Source organism: Carassius auratus, chromosome 41 (assembly GCF_003368295.1).
Source record: "Carassius auratus strain Wakin chromosome 41, ASM336829v1, whole genome shotgun sequence".
Taxonomy (NCBI): Eukaryota; Metazoa; Chordata; class Actinopteri; order Cypriniformes; family Cyprinidae; genus Carassius; species Carassius auratus.
This window is the reverse complement of record NC_039283.1, coordinates 8,813,679-8,832,094: the sequence shown is the minus strand read 5'-3', so window position 1 is coordinate 8,832,094 and position 18,416 is coordinate 8,813,679. Positions and strand designations below refer to the sequence as shown.

General features: G+C 36.3%; 1 protein-coding gene across 1 annotated transcript in view; it reads right to left on the bottom strand.

Annotated features, from left to right (window-relative positions):
• Nucleotides 1-18,416, bottom strand: part of LOC113059496 (glutamate receptor ionotropic, kainate 2-like) — an 83,353-nt gene that overhangs the window by 17,145 nt on the left and 47,792 nt on the right. Inside the window, exons 3-4 of the mRNA XM_026228020.1 lie at nucleotides 13,669-13,836; nucleotides 12,884-13,141 (exon numbers count right to left, since the gene is read on the bottom strand). Coding sequence (XP_026083805.1) covers nucleotides 12,884-13,141; nucleotides 13,669-13,836 — 426 coding nt within the window. The remainder of the gene's footprint in view (nucleotides 1-12,883; nucleotides 13,142-13,668; nucleotides 13,837-18,416) is intronic.

Genomic DNA, 18,416 nt, shown 5'->3' with positions numbered 1-18,416 from the left:
CCATCTCTTTAACCTGGCTTACACATAACATACTAATATGCTTTTAATATCCAAATCCGTTAAAGGATTTTTAGGCTGCATTAATTAGGTAAACCGGAACCGGAAACACTTCACATAACACCCTATGTACTTGCTACATCATTAGAAGAATGGCATCTACGCTAATGTTTTGTCTGTTTCTCTCTTGTTCCGAGGTCACCGTGGCCACCAGATCCAGTCTGTATCCAGATGAGAGGGTCACTGCAGTCACCCGGATCCAGTACGTATCCAGACCAGATGGTGGATCAGCACCTAGAAAGGACCTCTACAGCCCTGAAAGACAGCGGAGACCATGACCACAGGAAACAGATGATTCTTCTGCACAATCCGACTTTGCTGCAGCCTGGAATTGAACTACTGGTTTTGTCTGGTCAGAGGAGAACTGGCCCCCCAACTGAGCCTGGTTTCTTCCAAGGTTTTTTTCTCCATTCTGTCACCGATGGAGTTTTGGTTCCTTGCCGCTGTCGCCTCTGGCTTGCTTAGTTGGGGCACTTCATCTACAGCGATATCATTGACTTGATTGCAAATAAATGCACAGACACTATTTAAACTGAACAGAGATGACATAACTGAATTCAATGATTAACTGCCTTTAACTATCATTTTGCATTATTGAGACACTGTTTTCCAAATGAATGTTGTTCAGTGCTTTGACGCAATGTATTTTGTTTAAAGCGCTATATAAATAAAGGTGATTGATTGATTGATTGATAGCAACCACCTGACTGATGGTCCAGACTAAAAGGAGGTGCAGTCTCCTCCAGCGCAGGAGGATGGGTGAGTATGTAACCCTCTCTGTTTATGCTGGTGGTTATGTGTCTACTAATAAATTCTGTGAGTTTCCTTTGCAGTGCTCAATTACAGTGTTTACTTAACACTCGCCAGCACCAGCCATCCGACTTCTTGTTCCGGTATTAGGTGGCTGAGATCACAGGCTTCTGCGGGAGCCTCCTTGACCATCAGGCCTGGCACAGCACTGCAGGGAATTTCATGGATGTCCAGCCAGGAGACCCCTCGGGCTTAGTGGTGCTGTCACATCTAGCGGGAAGGGGAGGTGGCAGTTACAGAAGTCTTCTTGTATATGCTGCCTCAGGTGGTGCTCCCCTTGCCCCAGGTTTGTAAAATTGAGCTTGCCTCTCGCGTGCGATTCAGCGCCTCTGCAATGCTTAAGATCCTTTACATACCCACGCAAAGCTTTGTGTACTTTCTCAAGACAACATGGTGGTCAGTGTGCACGTTGACCACTTTGCACAATTTCTAAAATCCACGTAAGTGGTAAGTGTGCACACAAGACTCCTTGGGCTTCATTCAGCCAGTGTGTATTTATTTATACACTTCAAGCATCGCTTCCCTCAACATGAGGGGCTATTTGGGCGATTCTCATGGTAGTTTAGCAGCGCTCCCCTTTTTCAAAAAGGATCGCCTATGAGCGCGCTACTCTGAGCCCGGAGTTCTCCTCTCATATGAGACCGAGTTCTCTGTTTTTTCCCCAGAGCGCTCCAGTATTGTTTCCATAGATCGAGTTGATGACTCTCAATCATACTGTTTTGAGATGCAACATTACATCTACGAGCTGCTCTATCAGAGTCCCACGAGAGCCCCTCCTTAGAACAGTATTTGAAAATCCATGCTATGGTAAGTGTGCACGTGAAGTCTTTGCACACTTTCTGAAATCCACACTGTGTTAAGTTTGCATGCTAGTATTCTGCATTCTTTCTAAAATCCTATATGGTGAGGGCTTCGCACAGTTGCTTCGTGCCCTTTTTTGAGTTGGTAAAAGTCTCATTCAACTTGGGTGCCACTCCACCTATGTATCCTCAGATACCTATCTAAACAGGGTGTTGCTACAAGAGAACTGTTGAGACAGCTCTTTCAGGAGGCTTATGCGTAAGCTAGCGGTAGCCGCTGTGTGACAAGCAAGACTTGGTAGAAAATGCTAGGTTCTTAGCCGTATCCCTTTAAAGGAATCTTTGGTGATTCCAAGCTTTCAGCTCTACCCTGGGCCGAGACCCTAACAATAAAGTTGGTTATTAAGCCTAGGCCTTTGGCCGTAAGGGTACTGTCACAGACAGCCGTCTAAACGTCCCAGGGGCAACTCCTGTGGAAATGGTAGAGTTGGTACTTAGTGCTCGCCATGATTCTGGCCTGCACTTCCCTTATAAGGATGTAACCATGGTTCCCTGAGTAGGGAACGAGACACCGCGTCCTCTAGCTCCCTGTCATGCTTCGGACGCAAGCTTCAGACGAAGAAGTGAATGACGTGTTCTCCCGGTGCCTGTTTATAGTCGTGCCGGTAGTAACGTCAGAGGCTGTACATTTTTTTCAATGTATGCTTCAGACATGGGTCATGACGAGGTGTTACGCATATAGCCCCCCTATAGGACTCAGTATCTCGTTCCCTACTCAGGGAATCATGGTTACATTCGTAACCTGAGACGTTTTTCCTGAAGGGAAAAGGAACAAAACAAGTTCTGCTGAGAGCTGGCTGCCTAACAATTTGCATGAAAATAATTTAATAAATAACTTGATTAAATAAAATTTTACCAAGCTGGCAGTTTTGCTGATTTGGCTGGTTGGCCATCTAATCTTTAAGCCTGACCATTAGACAAGCCCCAGTTCATGAAAATATGCACCTTATCTTACAAAACAATTCCATAATGATGCTGGTTTTCAGCGACGGCATCCTGGTTTTTATCATTGTTGCGCAGATGTGAAAATGCAAGAACTAAGAAGGCAATTAACCCACCAATCAATACTAATGGATTTTTACACTTAATACTATATACAATAATGAAATAAAATGAACAATGCTTAAAATGCACACACTTTAGCAGCATAGTTTATTTACATTTTGTGCACTGATCAGAAGTTTTTGATAACTAATAAAGCTTTGTGTGTCACTGAGGCAGATGTGCTCTTTTACCCTTTTGTATAAATGAAAAAATATATGTGGTGACCTTTATTGAGTGTGCCTAATACCTTCCAGCCTTATGTTGATTCATATTTAACAAAGCAAATGTATTTCATCAGCTCAATTTTTTTTAATACCACCTGGAAGACCCAGTTCATGCAAAATGCAGGTGATAAATATCCACAGAGAGACAGCATTGTTCAAAATAAAATAAATAAATAAATTAATTAATTAAGTAAAAATTAAAATGATGTTCTGTCTGACCTGTAATCCTATGTGGTTGTCTGGTCCTCCTCCAGAAGAGTGCTGCTATGAGGTAGTGATGTGAGATGAATACTGCTTCCCTATGGCATTAATTGAATATGAATATGAAAACTGACTTCTAACTCAAAGCTCTGAGCTCTCCAGACAGGAAGGTCAAGGTTAATATATCCTTGACTATATTTATGTGTGTCTGAATGTGCAGAGCAAATTGATCAAGATTAAAATCATGTCACAGGCATGACAAAATGCAAAGGTTTTACACTTTGAAGAAATATCTACACCCCCATTTTCTCATTAATACCAGAGGCATTCTGAGATCTGGAAAACATTTGAAAACTTCATCCTTTGAGGATAAAAGCTCCTTCTTTTAAGTTAAGATCTGACTTGGATGTGATGTAGAAATGAGTGTATATCTAATGTATTCTTATGCATTTTGTTCAAATGATTTGACATCAGATTCAGGCATTCTGTTTTTTTTGTTTTTTTTTTAGCCTGCCTTTTCAAAGGGAAATACAGGACACTGTTATATGTGTCTGTCTTTCACTGCTATACGCCTAACTGGCGATCCGTTAACGTTAAATGAGTAAATTGGTAAAATAATTATGAATTGATTGAATGATTTTGCATTGAAAACCATAGTGTTACAGAGGTGAGGTGGATTTGATATGCACAATGATTTATTTGCATATGATTTATTTACATAGTTGCATATATAACTGCCTAACACTATCATATTAAAGTTTTAATTTATAAAGTTTGATGTAAAATATTAAAGTAAAACAGCCAGTAGGTGGAAGCAAGTTGCAAGTTATCTTTAGAGACATTGAATTAATTAGCCGTTTGAATGAATGATTTAGTGAGGAATAAAGTGAATCATTCAATACAAAGACTGTTGTGTGTTGCTTGTAGAGGACACTTCTGGTTTTGTTTGGATTCACTCAAAATTGACTTCATTATAATGATTTTATACTACATTTCAGTAAACATTTGCAATGGTCCAGATATTTGGAAAACGCTGTTCCTCATGTGATAATGCTTAACTTTATGAAATTTTATAATCTCAGAGAAACATAAAATGTGATTAATCTCACAAAACCATCAACCTTTTCAATGACATGCATGAAACAAAAAGCTGCTAATATGCTTTCAAAGAAACTACATGACAAAAAAAAAAGCAAAATATTGCATGCAGATTACTTAACAATTACCTGCAATATAATGATAATAATAACAAGACTTATTATCAGTTAGGTATAGGCTAGGCAAGCCAGCCATATATAACAGTGACTTTATAGAGCCAGTAAGATGAAAATTCTAAGCTTCCTATCACTGTTTATAAGTCCTATACAACAGGTTTAAATCCATCCAAGGTTAAAAACATTGTCATTTTGTCAAAATATCATTTTAAAATTACCTCAATTCTCAGAGATCCCCAAACGGTTTGCGCAAAGCTGTTCAAAAGATTCAGTTTCCTTAAACCCCACCTTTCGGTAGCATACTGTGTTCTGATTGGTCAACTAACATAGTCAGTTTTGATTGGTTGTTCCGCACACAACTTCACAGTAAACAATGCGTTAGCATCTCTTTGGGGTGAATTATGACTTATTCCTCTCATCACGAAGCAAACAGTAAAATAAAAAACTTGAACAGTCTCGCTGCTTTTTCTTCTGTGTGGGTGTATTCAAGCCGCGTGCTTTAGTTTGAATCTGAATAGCGCGTTCAGTGCGGGGGTGTGGTCACATTAGATATAATGAAGGGAGACGTGAAAAACGGACATCGCGTTGTTTTCATATGGATTACTTTATCACAGACTATTTTCGGCAGCACTTGTTTAGTTTTAAAGTAGACATGTCAAGCTTTCTATAGATATCTCTCTCATGTCTCTTTGTTGAGTATTCACGGAGTTACACTTCATTTTAATGACGTGTTTGTAAATGAAGATCAGCGCAGACAGCTCACATACCGATAAGACACTCGGGAGAAAACAAACACATAACTATATTATCATACTTACAGGTTGTGATTCGGAGATGCTTGTTGGTCCAAATAAAGTTGCTAATGAACCCTCTTTTATGGCCAAATGCTTTGAAAATCCCGCCTTGTACTCACCGAGATTAGAAAAGCAGTCATCAGTGAAATGTTGTGAACACAACAAGGATTTGTTGTACTGCTCTGGTATTGTGGTAAAATTGAATTTTAGCCATTGGTTTTTCTGATCTTCATTCTTTGGCAGTGAAAATAAAACAACCGTCTCCTCGACATGATGCTATCACACCAGCCAGAGCGTCTGTGTGGGGCAGGTCAGAGTTTAATTTCTCCCAAGACGGTAGGCGGAGATTATTATGCAAAGTGTTCTAGTGACGTTCATAGAGATGGGCAAAAGGTTTGTAATCTAAAACGACTCGTTTCAGCAATTTAGAGTCGACTCCTTATTTTAGAAGCCAATAACTTTATAAATCGTGTACTTTTTGGTTTAATTACTTTGCACATTGTTTACACTGATGGACAGCTACATCATACACTGTGATACAGGTAATTTTTGATTTCCCATCTGTGTGGCTCTTTAACGTTTGTGGATCGCTAGGTAGGCGCAAAGTAGTGACAGACAGACACATATAATGTTGTCCTGTATGGAAAGATGTTACCCCAGCTGACAGTTATCCATTTTCACCTGTACAAGTGAATGCTGAGCATCGGCAGTAGGCACTTTGGAATGACATTAACGCCCCTCTTCAACTGATTGGCTAGAGGAGGAGCTGTCAATCAAGAACTAGTGGACCAATGAAGATGTTTAAGCCTCAACATTTTGGAAGAAGAAGTGCAGAACGTGGAAACGAGTGAAGTGAAAAACACAAAATACAAAATATGAGCAGAAAATGTCTGAGATCATAAGAAAATAGAGAAATAAAACCAAGGAAAACATGATTTTGTGTGCAAGTCGGATAATTTTGCAATATTATTTCAGTTTTGTGCAATATGATTTTAAATTAGTTTAAAGTTTTGATTCACACTCATTATTTTTTCATCCGAAACGATTGTTTGCTATTCTGAAAACCTTGCTTTACGTTTTTTTTTTTTTTTTAGTTTCATGCTTGTTTTTTTTTGTTTTTTATCCGTGACAGCAATACATTTGGTGGGAATCTGATCCCATACAGATGTTCATGTTTACTGATTACAAGTGTGAATGTGATTTGAGAGCTCAAGATTTAAAATTAATTACAACTTCAGTTAGTCTAGAATTACAATTTAATTTAATTAGTCTGTTCTTTACACAAAGCCATCATATGACTTATGACATCCAATAAGATTTGTTATATCCTTCATATCTCTGTATATTAATCTCCGTAGAACAGGCTAAGGATCACTGTGTATTTAATTCATAGTGCTATGCAGAGTACTTTTTTTTTTTTTAATTCCTGAATACTACGGCTAGATAACCTTACTGAAAAAAAAAACTGTATTTGTCCTATTGTTTTGCTTTTTATCTAAATAAATAAAATACAGTTTTGGTATGGAGCCCCGCACATGACATGCAGGAAAAAATAGTAGGCTAAATCGTGTGCATGATTTACTAATTCGTTCCCTCAATGTACTAAAATGTGCACACAATTACTATTGCGTTCCCACGATTTACTATTACGTTCACTTGATTTATAAATTGTGCGCATGATTTTCTAATTCGTTCCCTCGATTTGCTAAATCGTGCGCATGAACGTAATAGTAATCATGTTCACGTTTAATTACAGTGAGGGAACGTATTATTAAATCGTGCGCACAATGTATTTATTTTCTTTAATGTCATGTGCGGGGCTACGTATTTTGGACCAGTTTTCGTAGGGAATATTTACTGAAATGTAAGGTCTGTAATTTTGCAAGCACTTGTTGTAATTATTCTTTTAATTTGTTGTTATATTGCCTTCTTTCTTACCTGAGCTGTAATTATTATTATTATTATTATTATTATTATTTTATTTAAATTTGTTTTTAGGCATTACATCCTTATGGCAAAAACAATTGTATAAATTCCTCATTGCAACATGATTGTTGATTTTTTTTTACTGTGGGACGATTCCAAATTTATCAGCATTATGCAACTAATGCTGTTGACTAAGCTTAATTTACTGAACCCGGAATATTCCTTTAAGACTGTCACATAATTAATGTATGAAGCTTTTCTTTTGGGGCATTTAGCAACTTTTTAATCAGTTACTCTTGCAAATGCATGTTGATTTGTAAACACTGTTCCTCTCTGCTAATGCGGTTTGTCCAGGAATTGCATATGCATAACCTATTAATGTGATTCCCTTGACAAATTAAATAATTGAGCAACATTTGTTTTGTGCATTGCAGACACACTACGTTAGACAGCTCACATTTGCTTTTATAATTCATATATCAAAGTTTAAATTACCAGAGCTCTTTAGCTGACACATCCTGCTAATAGAGTTAATTTTACTCACATCAACAGTGGTGCTTGTATAAATGAGCTAGGTTAAACCTAGGTTTGATTCCTTTGTTTAACACTGAACAGTATGTGCTTTGTCTAAAGATTATTTACTGGTATGAAGTTCCATAATGAACTTTATCTTCCATGAAGCCATTCCCCTGGACAATGAAAAAAAGTTTTTTTATATTGTGAAAAAAGTTATATACACTAAGAAAAATCACTGAAGGTTTTTTTGTGGACCCCAAAATCATTATTCTATGACATCATTTAAAAAAAAAACTTTTGGAACATTTATTTTTAAGAATATGTCATGTAAAAATAAATAAATTAAAAAAAAAAAATGTCCCCTGCCATTCTTTTCTAACACAATATTGAATTTAACAGCTGAGCAGTGTTGACAGAGCTTTGTGTTGCAGGCTGCCAGTCCACTTCTGCCATTTCAGAGCTAAGCCATTAGGGAACATTATTATGACTATTGATTTGCTTGTTTGCATTCATTCATGAAGTTTTTGGTGGACTGAAAGACTCCAGTTGTGATTTTGAGGCAGCGTTTAGAATAGATACCGCTTGTGGAATCAGCGTGTGATCATTTAACCATTATCCTGTCCATTCTACTGTTATTATTTTTAGCTGCATTACTACCTAGCCCATTATTTGTATTTTTTTGGCATCCAACACTCATCATGGACAAAAGGGCTTTTGTTAAAAAGCAAGATAATGTGAAATATAGAAAATAATGAGATACTAAGTCATAACTATGAGGGAAAAGGTCAGAATTATGAGATACTATGTTGAAATTATGAGAAACCATATAAAATTAAGAGATAATAAGTCACAATTATGAGATAAAAAAATCTGCTAAGTGACAATTATGAGATAATTGTGTTTTAAGTTTTTTTTTTTTTTTATTCTATCTTTTATGTCATAATTATGTATTTTTATCTAATAATTGTAACTTTTTAATCACATAATTGACTTAGGGCCAGATTTACTAACAGCTTGCATCAGTGCAAACCTTTTGGCATTAAAAAACTTTCCACTCCCTCAGTGTGTCTCACAATTAGTACTTTTAGTACAATTTTGACTTTGTAGATCATATTTACACTATGCATAGTTGTGAATTACTGCATTTTGTTTCTTATTTGGTGGAAATAAGCTTCAATAGTTTTTGAACCAGTGAATTATTAAATTGCTCACTCATGAAGAAAGTCACTTGATTTGTTCCAGGATAAATGTAAACATTTTTTTTTTTTTTTTTTTTTACAAATCGGTTGAGTGAGTGATTAAGTGACTCTCAAAAAGACAACACTGTAACCACCTCTTTACACGGGGCATCAGGGATGTAGTGGAGGCTAAACTCACGTAAACGCCATTTACGCACCTCCCAAAATTCGGAAATAACGTTTACCCACCTCCAAAGTGCATTCATCCACCTCTAAATAGCCTACAGTTCCTATGACATTTTAAATTAAGCTTATGTCGTTTTAGTTTCATATTGTTCATTATTAGTTTCATAGGTTGTTTGTTGTTAAAGACGAAGTCTTTCATAATGCGCTGCAACTTGTAAGTGTTGACCAATTAATTGCGGTGTTGCCAGTACTGGGAAGTTCGGATCATTTTACTGACTCGGATCTTTGAGTCTCGTTCAGCAAAATGAACTAATCTTTTCTCTTCCCGTCTCTATGGGACTGACAGGAAGAATAAAAGACTCGGACCTCACCTGTCGATTCAGAACCCATGTGTTGTGTAATGCGCATTTGCGGTCAACACAAAATGAACGAATCACTCTCTGAGACAACTCGGTAGCCCTGAGTCATATTAAAGATTCGTTCAAAATGAACGACACCTAACTGACTGCATCAAGATTCAAAAATGAATATCCGACAATTAATAAAAATAATAATAATAATAACGTTCGTTATTTTGAATAGAAATCATCACATCATTGTGTTCGTATACATACAAGATCCACGATCCGCCAGGGCTATAGTCCAATGGTGCGCACATTTGAATAGATAATAATTTTATTACATGTTTGTAAAATATTTCGTCATACAGAATAACATTTCTATTCATTTTACACTGATTTATGTGATCTGAAGAGCTAAAACAGCTTACAGAGCTAGCGATTACTCTCCTCTTATTGAGCCGCGTCAGCTATGACATCAGTGCGATATCATTAGTTTGTAAAGCTGTCAATCATCTCACGTGAACCACGTGACCAAAAGGATGTCCTTCTACAATGAAGCTGTCTGAGTCATTGGAGTCTGTGTCATTGATAAAATATATGAAAGACAAAAGTAAAAAAAAATTATTTGATTCCAGCTTGTTAAATGTGAATATGTTCTAGTGTCTTCTCTCCTCTGTGAAAGTCAACTGAATATCTTTGAGCTGTGGACAAAACGAGACATTTAAGGACCATTCCTGGGCTTTTGGGGAAACACTGATCCACATTTTTTTGACATATTATAGACCAAACAACCGATTAATTGAGAAAATATTCAACAGATTAATCGACTATTAAAATAATCCAAAATCCCTAATCATTACGTACAAGTGCATTGCATTGGAACCCCTGGATATAAATCTCCCTCTCTATTCGTCTTTAAAAAAAAAAAAATTGTTCTCTCTGTTTTATCATTTAGTAAACTTTATGGATTTCAACCTTATTATTCCTTCTTGAGTCTCTTTAACAATAACTTAGATTAATTGAATAGTGATTGTGTGACCTACATGAGGGAATAATCAGTGATTCCCTTGGTAGTAATATCAAATGATTGCCTATAGTGATGTCATCAAGATACACATACACTGGTAGGCAGTGGCCCACCTTACCGTGACAACGATGTGGTCACCCAGAATTTTTTGTTTACCCACCTCTGCTGGGCATGGTAGAAATCAATTTAACTGAAAACAGTACAACGTGACCAATATAAAATACACATTTAACTAGATGCAAATAGAAATATCTTTGTGTTTTTCTATTTATTAACATGTTCTTAAAGGATTACTAGGGTCAGTTAGAATTTTTTGAAGCATTGAAAATACATTTTGGTCCAAAAATAGCAAAAACTATGACTTTATTCATCATGGTCTTCTCTTCCGGGTCTGTGGGGACGGAGTTCAAAACAAAGCAGTTTGTGAATATCCAGTTCGCGAACGAATCATTCGATGTAAACGGATCTTTTTGAACCAGTTCACTAAATCGAACTGAATCATTTTAAATGGTTTGGGTCTCCAATACGCATTAATCCACAAATGACTTAAGCTGTTAACTTTTTTAATGTGGTTGACACTACCTCTGAGTTAAAACAAACCAATATCCCGGAGTAGTTCCTTAGTTCATTGAAGCCTTCGGTTTACCCGCGCTCATAACATTAGCACAGAATCAGTTCAGAATCAATCACCAAAAGAATCAGTTCGGTTCAGATGCTCTGTGTGTCATTCTGCTTCACACTGAATCACACATGTGCAGTATCAATAGCTCCTCAGTTCTCAAATCGGACGCGTCCAACAGAAACGGGTCTTGACTCGAGAATGAGTCAATCGTTCGTTCGTTATCTGGCTTGGCTCGGTGTTCATCTTCAGTTCTCTCTTCACAGTGCAACCGTTTTAAACGATTCAGTTTAATTTGGTGAACTGGTTCAAAAAGATCCGGTTACATCGAATGATTCGTTCGCGAACATGATATCACAAATTGTTTTGAACTCTCTCCCAACAAACACGGAAGAGAACACATTGATGAATAAAGAGTTATTAATGACATAATTTAGATTTTTCGATGAACTAACCCTTTAAAGCATTTCAGTCTGTATGTCAAATAAAGATGCCTTTTTTGTAGCTTTTCAATGAAGTGTAATGGGGAGAAATGTATAATTAGTTGTTTTATAACGCACCATATGGGAAATTCAATAATAAGTAATAATTTATGTAACACTTATTTTAGGGTCTCTTAACTAGTTACTTATTAGCAAGCATATTACTAAAATATTAACCATTTATTAGTACTAATTAACTCTTTCCCCTCCAGCATTTTTTTTTAAGTTGCCAGCCAGCATAAGCCATTTTAATGATTTTCACAAAATAATTGATGGCCTACAATATATTTTGCTGTATGAATATTGGAATATACCATACACCAAAATAAAGATAAAAGCCTCTACTTTTAAACAAAAATATCAGTTTTATAATTTTGAGCAAAAACTACATCTCGATAATATTCAGTATGATTATCAAAGTATAAATCCAGTAAATAGCTTCCATCAACACCTCCCAAGTTTGCACAGCCATAAACCACTTTCTGGAAGATCATTTTACTCCACAACTTTATGCAGTTGTCATTTATATGCTGTATATTGCTGATAATCACATAATTTATCATATGCATCTGTTTACATAAGAGAACACTCGTTTTTCTGTCCTGTTCATGTGTGTTTTTGTTCGAGAGGTTTTGTACTCGTTTAGATGTGTAATAGCGCCCCCAAGTGTATAACAGTGAAAACATGAAAAGACGTAAAAAAAACAACTTGTCAACGGTGAGGAAGCGTCGTCTTCTAAATGACGAGATAACTCGTCAATGGCGGGACAAGAATTAAGCACATATAATTGATTTATTCTACATCCCTAATCCTACCCAATACCTAAACTTAACAACTAGCTTACTAACGATTAATAAGCAGCAAATTAGGAATTTATTGAGGGAAAACTCATAGTTAATAGCGAATAAGTGTTGCCTATTCTAAAGTGTTTCCATTACGGATATCAGTGAATAATATACTGATTGGATAGGGAAATTAGCTTTTCATCGTTTAACTAAACAGACAGTTTGAGTTCCAATAATATTAAAAATCATTAGTAAGTCTAAGCAATGTGCCTCAGTGCTACATTTATATGAACAGAGTGTCACAGAATAATTGTGTTTTTTGCCTTGCAGAGTTGTGAATAAAGCTGACTAAATGCTTTGGGAAATCTGGCAGTAAATCCTCTAGTTGGCAATTTGCTCCTGAGGCGACCTCTGGCATATGGCATATGTACACCACACTGTGGTAGCACTTGCTGCCTACTGTTCTAACAGTGCCTGTCAACCAGGGAGGTTTGGCCATACTGTAGGCCAGACGGAGACCAGGGAATGGTGCACAGTCCAGGCCAAAGGGTCAGTCTGCCTAAGGAAGGCTGAAGAACAATCACAACACACTATGAGCACTAAAGCGTCGAACTCTCACCTGTGCTGTCATCGTAAACCACAGTGACCATTTTCCACTTGAAGAAGTGAACCAAATCTAAAATGGCTCTGCTGAGGGAGGAGAAGTCTGGGTAAAGGCTGACGTAGAAGGAGTCGCGGTTGTCTGACGCTTGGTGCTTCCATTTGGTCTGGATGTGCGGCACCCCCAGAGCATTACAAATGGACTGCACCGCGTTGGCCGAAGAACTGTGGGAGGGACCAAAAATGGCCGCCACACCCAGAGAGAGCTGGTCACAAGCTGGAAACAGAGGACGAAATGGTCATTTGCATTGTTTTATTCTGTTATTCTGTTATAATAGAAACACCAGAGCCAAATTCATAGTTACTCACAGTTTCCAAAATAAAATTGTAACACTTCTATATAACTTCTATAGTTTTTTGCCAAAGCCACTGTTTTAATTGTCTCTTTGTAATCTTTAAATAAACTGGCATGGGAAAAAAAGCACAGTTCCAACAGCAGCGGCTAATGGAGTGCATAATCATTATAAGAAAATTCTGATGTTTCCCCAGCGTGTAAATAAAATATGATTACAGTCTGCGAACCTGTCTCAGGGGTATCAGTAGTTCACTGAATCACCCCTTCTGACTCATTACCTAAAACCAATCAGTTATCTCTGCATGTGCACCAGACAGCAACTGATTTTCCCCTGTGGTTAAATGAATTCAATCTAAAGCCTATGTGCCTCTTCATATATCTCACAGCACATTTGTTTCTAATCGTGTAGGGTCTCGCTGAAGACAGCTGATAGCTGGAGATGGCATTACCTTTTCTGGAGGCCTCAAAACTGTCATGGATGTTTATCCTTTGGATGTCGTATGTGAGTGTGGTGTTTGGCAGTAAAGTTCTGTTCCTGTTGATTGTGTTTAAAGCAAACTTAAAGGCAAGTTCTTCAGCACCAGATGGGCCACTTTCGATGGATTCAAATATCCCCCCTAAAAAAGAAAGAGAGAAAAAAAAGAGAAAAAGAGTTTTATTGACCGGTTACCTTCTTGGCTCTGGTTTCCATAGAAATCCACAAGACAAATATCACGTTGAGAACTAAATGAAAATGTATTTTAGTTTGAATTGGTATTAAATGAAAATAGAGTGTTTTGACCCAGTAGGACTTCACTTCATCTTTATATGTAATGTCATAACTTCTAATGTCTTTGAATTATGGTTCAAGTTAACTGCTGATTGCACTAACATGCATTTATGGTAAACTAAAATATACATGAACGCATTTTTATTGAAACTTGTGTGCTTGTATGTCATGTATTTGTACAGTACATATCAATACATACATTATATATTTGTAATTGGACATTTGTAATGACAAGTACACTACAAATGCAAATTCGATAATACAAATGAACACTTTTTTTTTCACAAAACAAATTAATTTACCTTTGAGGTAGAAACACTGTAATGCACAAGTAGAAATATCAGCATAAATAAAAGAACAGGGAAATATGTGATATGGCATCAAAGTGCAGTGGATTACAAAGAACAGTGTTATGTAATAAGTTGGATGAGGAAAAATAAACGACTGTTTGATTTTGACCCAACCTATTTGAGCATATAATAGATATATATCCAAGCTCCTTACAGAAGGTATGTTTTTGAGTGCTAGCTACACAACAGCTTTCACTTTGTGAGTTTGCTTGACAGGCTTTATATAAATGGATGCCTTTAGTGTTGGGGACTGATGTGTTCTGATTGGCTGGCGAATCAATCACTCAAGCCCTGGGGAGCAGTGAAGCACAGCATGGAGAGATTGAAGTGTTTTGCTTGGGTCAGTCAGCATTTTGCCCCTGTTGACTCACCATATGTTAGACTAGAGCTCGATTCAGTGTTTTACTTACACTCGCTGGAGGCTCCATCATTTAAATGGCCCCTCAAGACAGTACAAATAAAAGCATTTCACCGGTCTTTACACGACTCTCTACTGTCCAACGTGTGGGACAAGAACAAGTATTAGTAATTGTTGTTGTTTCAAACATCATAGCATACTGCAAAAAAAAAAAAAAAAAAAAAAAACCCCGGCAAAAAACAAACCAAGTGCAACAAACGTATTGAAAGGATGTTTTCTTCACCAATATTGTTATTAGCCTTTTTAGTTAAGAAGTTAACAACAATTTGACACCTGAATGTACTTATAAAGAAAATGTCCAAATCTTTTTCTGTAAATGTATTGTTATATATATATATATATATATATATATATATATATATATATATATATATATATATATATGAAGTGAAAAAAAAAAAAAAAACATGAGTTGGTTTGTGAAAAGTAAAAATAACTGCAGATGAAGAGAGGAAGAAGAAAGTAAATGACTAGAGAGTGGGTGGAACAAAACCACAAAAAAAGAGAAGAGGAATACAAGATAACATAATCAAACAACCTCTCTGTCTGGATTTACTAAAATACTGTATGAGCAAAATATATTTTTCTAGTTGGCAATGTGTAGTCCAGTTTAAAATTGTGTCTGAGGTTTGTGTTACTGTTTTCACTACCATCGTGGTTACTTCCCTTAAAAGTACCTGATCAGACAATGCCTGATGTAATGAGCATAGCTTGTCCATTATGATCATTATAGTGAAACACAATAATGTATTGTAATGATTAAACAGAGTATTCATCCATCAGTATGACTGAGTTATATTTTCTGACATTCAGCTTTTACACAGCACTCATGTATAGATCATATATATATATATATATATATATATATATATATATAGAAATAACGTTGGATGTATACTCATCAAATTTCAAAAAATGTTTTTAGGTTTTTTTTTCAACAATGATGCTTATTTTCTGTGTATGCTTAAAATCATCACTTTATATTTATACTGAGCTGATCATATACATACATAATACATTTCTGTATGAAAGCAAAGTTAAGGTTACTAAATGTCATCAACTAATATTATAACAAAGAGACTAGGGAGGTAACAACAAGGTTACCCTCAGGAAAAGCATTCGTACATGTTAAATATCCATCATCCATCTCGTAACTCATAGGGCGAGCGCTGACATTGATAAACTGGGACATGTAGGACATAATGAATCAATTTCCTTTGGGGAAATGTCAGTCTCTCAAAGAGATCTCTCAAGTACCTGGCACATATTTTTTCTGGGTTTTTGTATAGTCATTCTATCTATAAAAAGTTTCAAATTACATGTAATTTACAGATTGACCATTCTAATCCTCCATCTCTTTTTATTTCAATGGCGCGAGTTGTCACACATTTTACTCCATTGGATATTTCTCTGTTAGGTTTATGTTAAAACGTCCATTTCAGAATAGACACCTACCTTTAAGGCTTAAAGGAATTGGCACGTTGGCACAATATACAGGGAACATGCCATTAAATAGCCTGTTATAGGACATATAGAAACATTTAAACAGTAAAATAATAATAATAAAAAAAAAAACTGTTTTGGACAAATGTTGTAATCGATTAATCAATTGAATAAGGTTATAGCAACAAATAAATATACGTTTTTACAAAAAGACCTGATCTTGGCAGGGAAATTTTATTAATGTTACTGGATTTGTTTAGAACTTTGGGAGAACATTGCCAGAACTTTTCGGAAAAGGTTCCCTGTTAGCCGGGCTAATATATATTTATACATCCCATACCAGCATGTAAAAAAAGCCACCGTTTTTCAATATCCAAGTGATTGCTTAAAAATAATAATCAGTTTTATCTTATGAAAGTGAAAACATACAAAATGATATTCTTGTAGACTGACTAACAGATGAGCATATTATTTTCTGTTTGCTATTGCTATCTCTCTACAACACAGTCCTAGGGAATCTTCTTCATCTAGTATTGTCAGAAGTTAACTTTGATGAATATTATTGATGGTATTATTGGCGATGTGTTTACTAGATGCTGTCCCAGGAGGTGGTGGGAAGGAACCAGGTGGAGCTGCTGAATTGGGGTGAGATTTATCTAGGGAGACATAAGAGGATTTTAGAGGGAAACAGATGAGGGGTGTGAAATCTCATCCACTTAAATGTTGATTCATGTTGTTTTTATCATAAGTTCAACCCTTCTTTTATAGCTTATTGAAATGTGCTGAGAATTGATAGCAGAAAGTCTGCTGGTCTTCACAGCTGTGGACCAGAAAGATCATACTGGTAGACAAGCATTTGTTGCATAGCTATGTGCTGGACCAGTATCAATCTAGCAATAATCACCAAGACCAGCATGGAAATTTATTCAATTATCCACCAGGACGGGATCAGAAAATACATAAATGTATTTTGAACTAGAGATAATTACAGGATATGAAAGGTATTCATTTCTCCAGCCCACTACAGATGAAATTTATATTGTTCAGAGTTTCACTTCACAGTTCTCAGAAATAATTTTAAAGGGATACTCCACCCCAAAATGAAAATTGTGTCATTAATCACTTACCCCCATGTCTTTCCAACCCCGTAAAAGCTTAGTTCAACTTTGGAACACAATTTAAGATATTTTGGATGAAAACTGGGAGGCTTGTGACTGTCCCATTAACATGCAAGTAAATTACACTGTAAAGGTCCAGAAAATAGTCTAGAATAGTCCATCTGCCATCAGTGGTTCAACCACAATGTTATAAAGCGACGAGAATACTTTTTTTTACGCGAAGAAAACAAAAACAATGACTTTATTCAACAATTCGTCTCCTCTGTCTCTCTCCGTATCACTGAAGTACCATTTTGAAGATTATGAACTGAACCCAAGGACTATTACAGAAATAAAAAATGTGACAAATCAGGACTTTTTGTTTTGCTTTGTTTTGTTGTAATTGTATAGTATCATGTTCAGCAGCACTAAACGCATAGGAAAGCATTTTTGTACACACAGGATGTGTTCATTAAAATTAGTAAGCCAACACACACACAAATACAGGCCACTTTCACACTACAGTGAAAAAAGCCAGATGGACCACAAATAAATGCAACAGAATCCTTAGACAAACTTTTACTGTATATTCAAAATAGTATTTTTTTTCTTGACAGCACATTAAAAACACAAACACTAAGTGATAATCTATAGTAAAACGAGTCACACCAAAAATAATGTGCACGCTTATTATAATTATTATAATAATCTGCAGACAGCGGTAAAAGTTTTAATTGAGTTAGCTGGTGAGCGAGCTTTCAGTAAGACTTATATATATGCGCAGAGATCTAAAGGTGAAACATCTATCTCAACATTCAAGAGGACGTGGAAAAAAGTTACACAGATAAATTAATTACTAAGCTAGTTTTGGTTTGATGTATCTACGGAAGAGAGGTTATTTATGTGGAAAATAAGGTGCTCATGCTAGTATTTTCTCTCCCCAGTGGTGACAGTTTGATGGCCATCAGTGTCAGATTATCAGCCTGGCATATCGGGATGCGTAGTGCAGCGTAACAAGCTTGTAGGACACGTTCCATCTATATCAAGCCTGGAGCCGTGATGCAGGAGACAGGGAGTGTGGACTCTGGGTTGAGAAAGAACAGCATGTTTCTACAGGGCT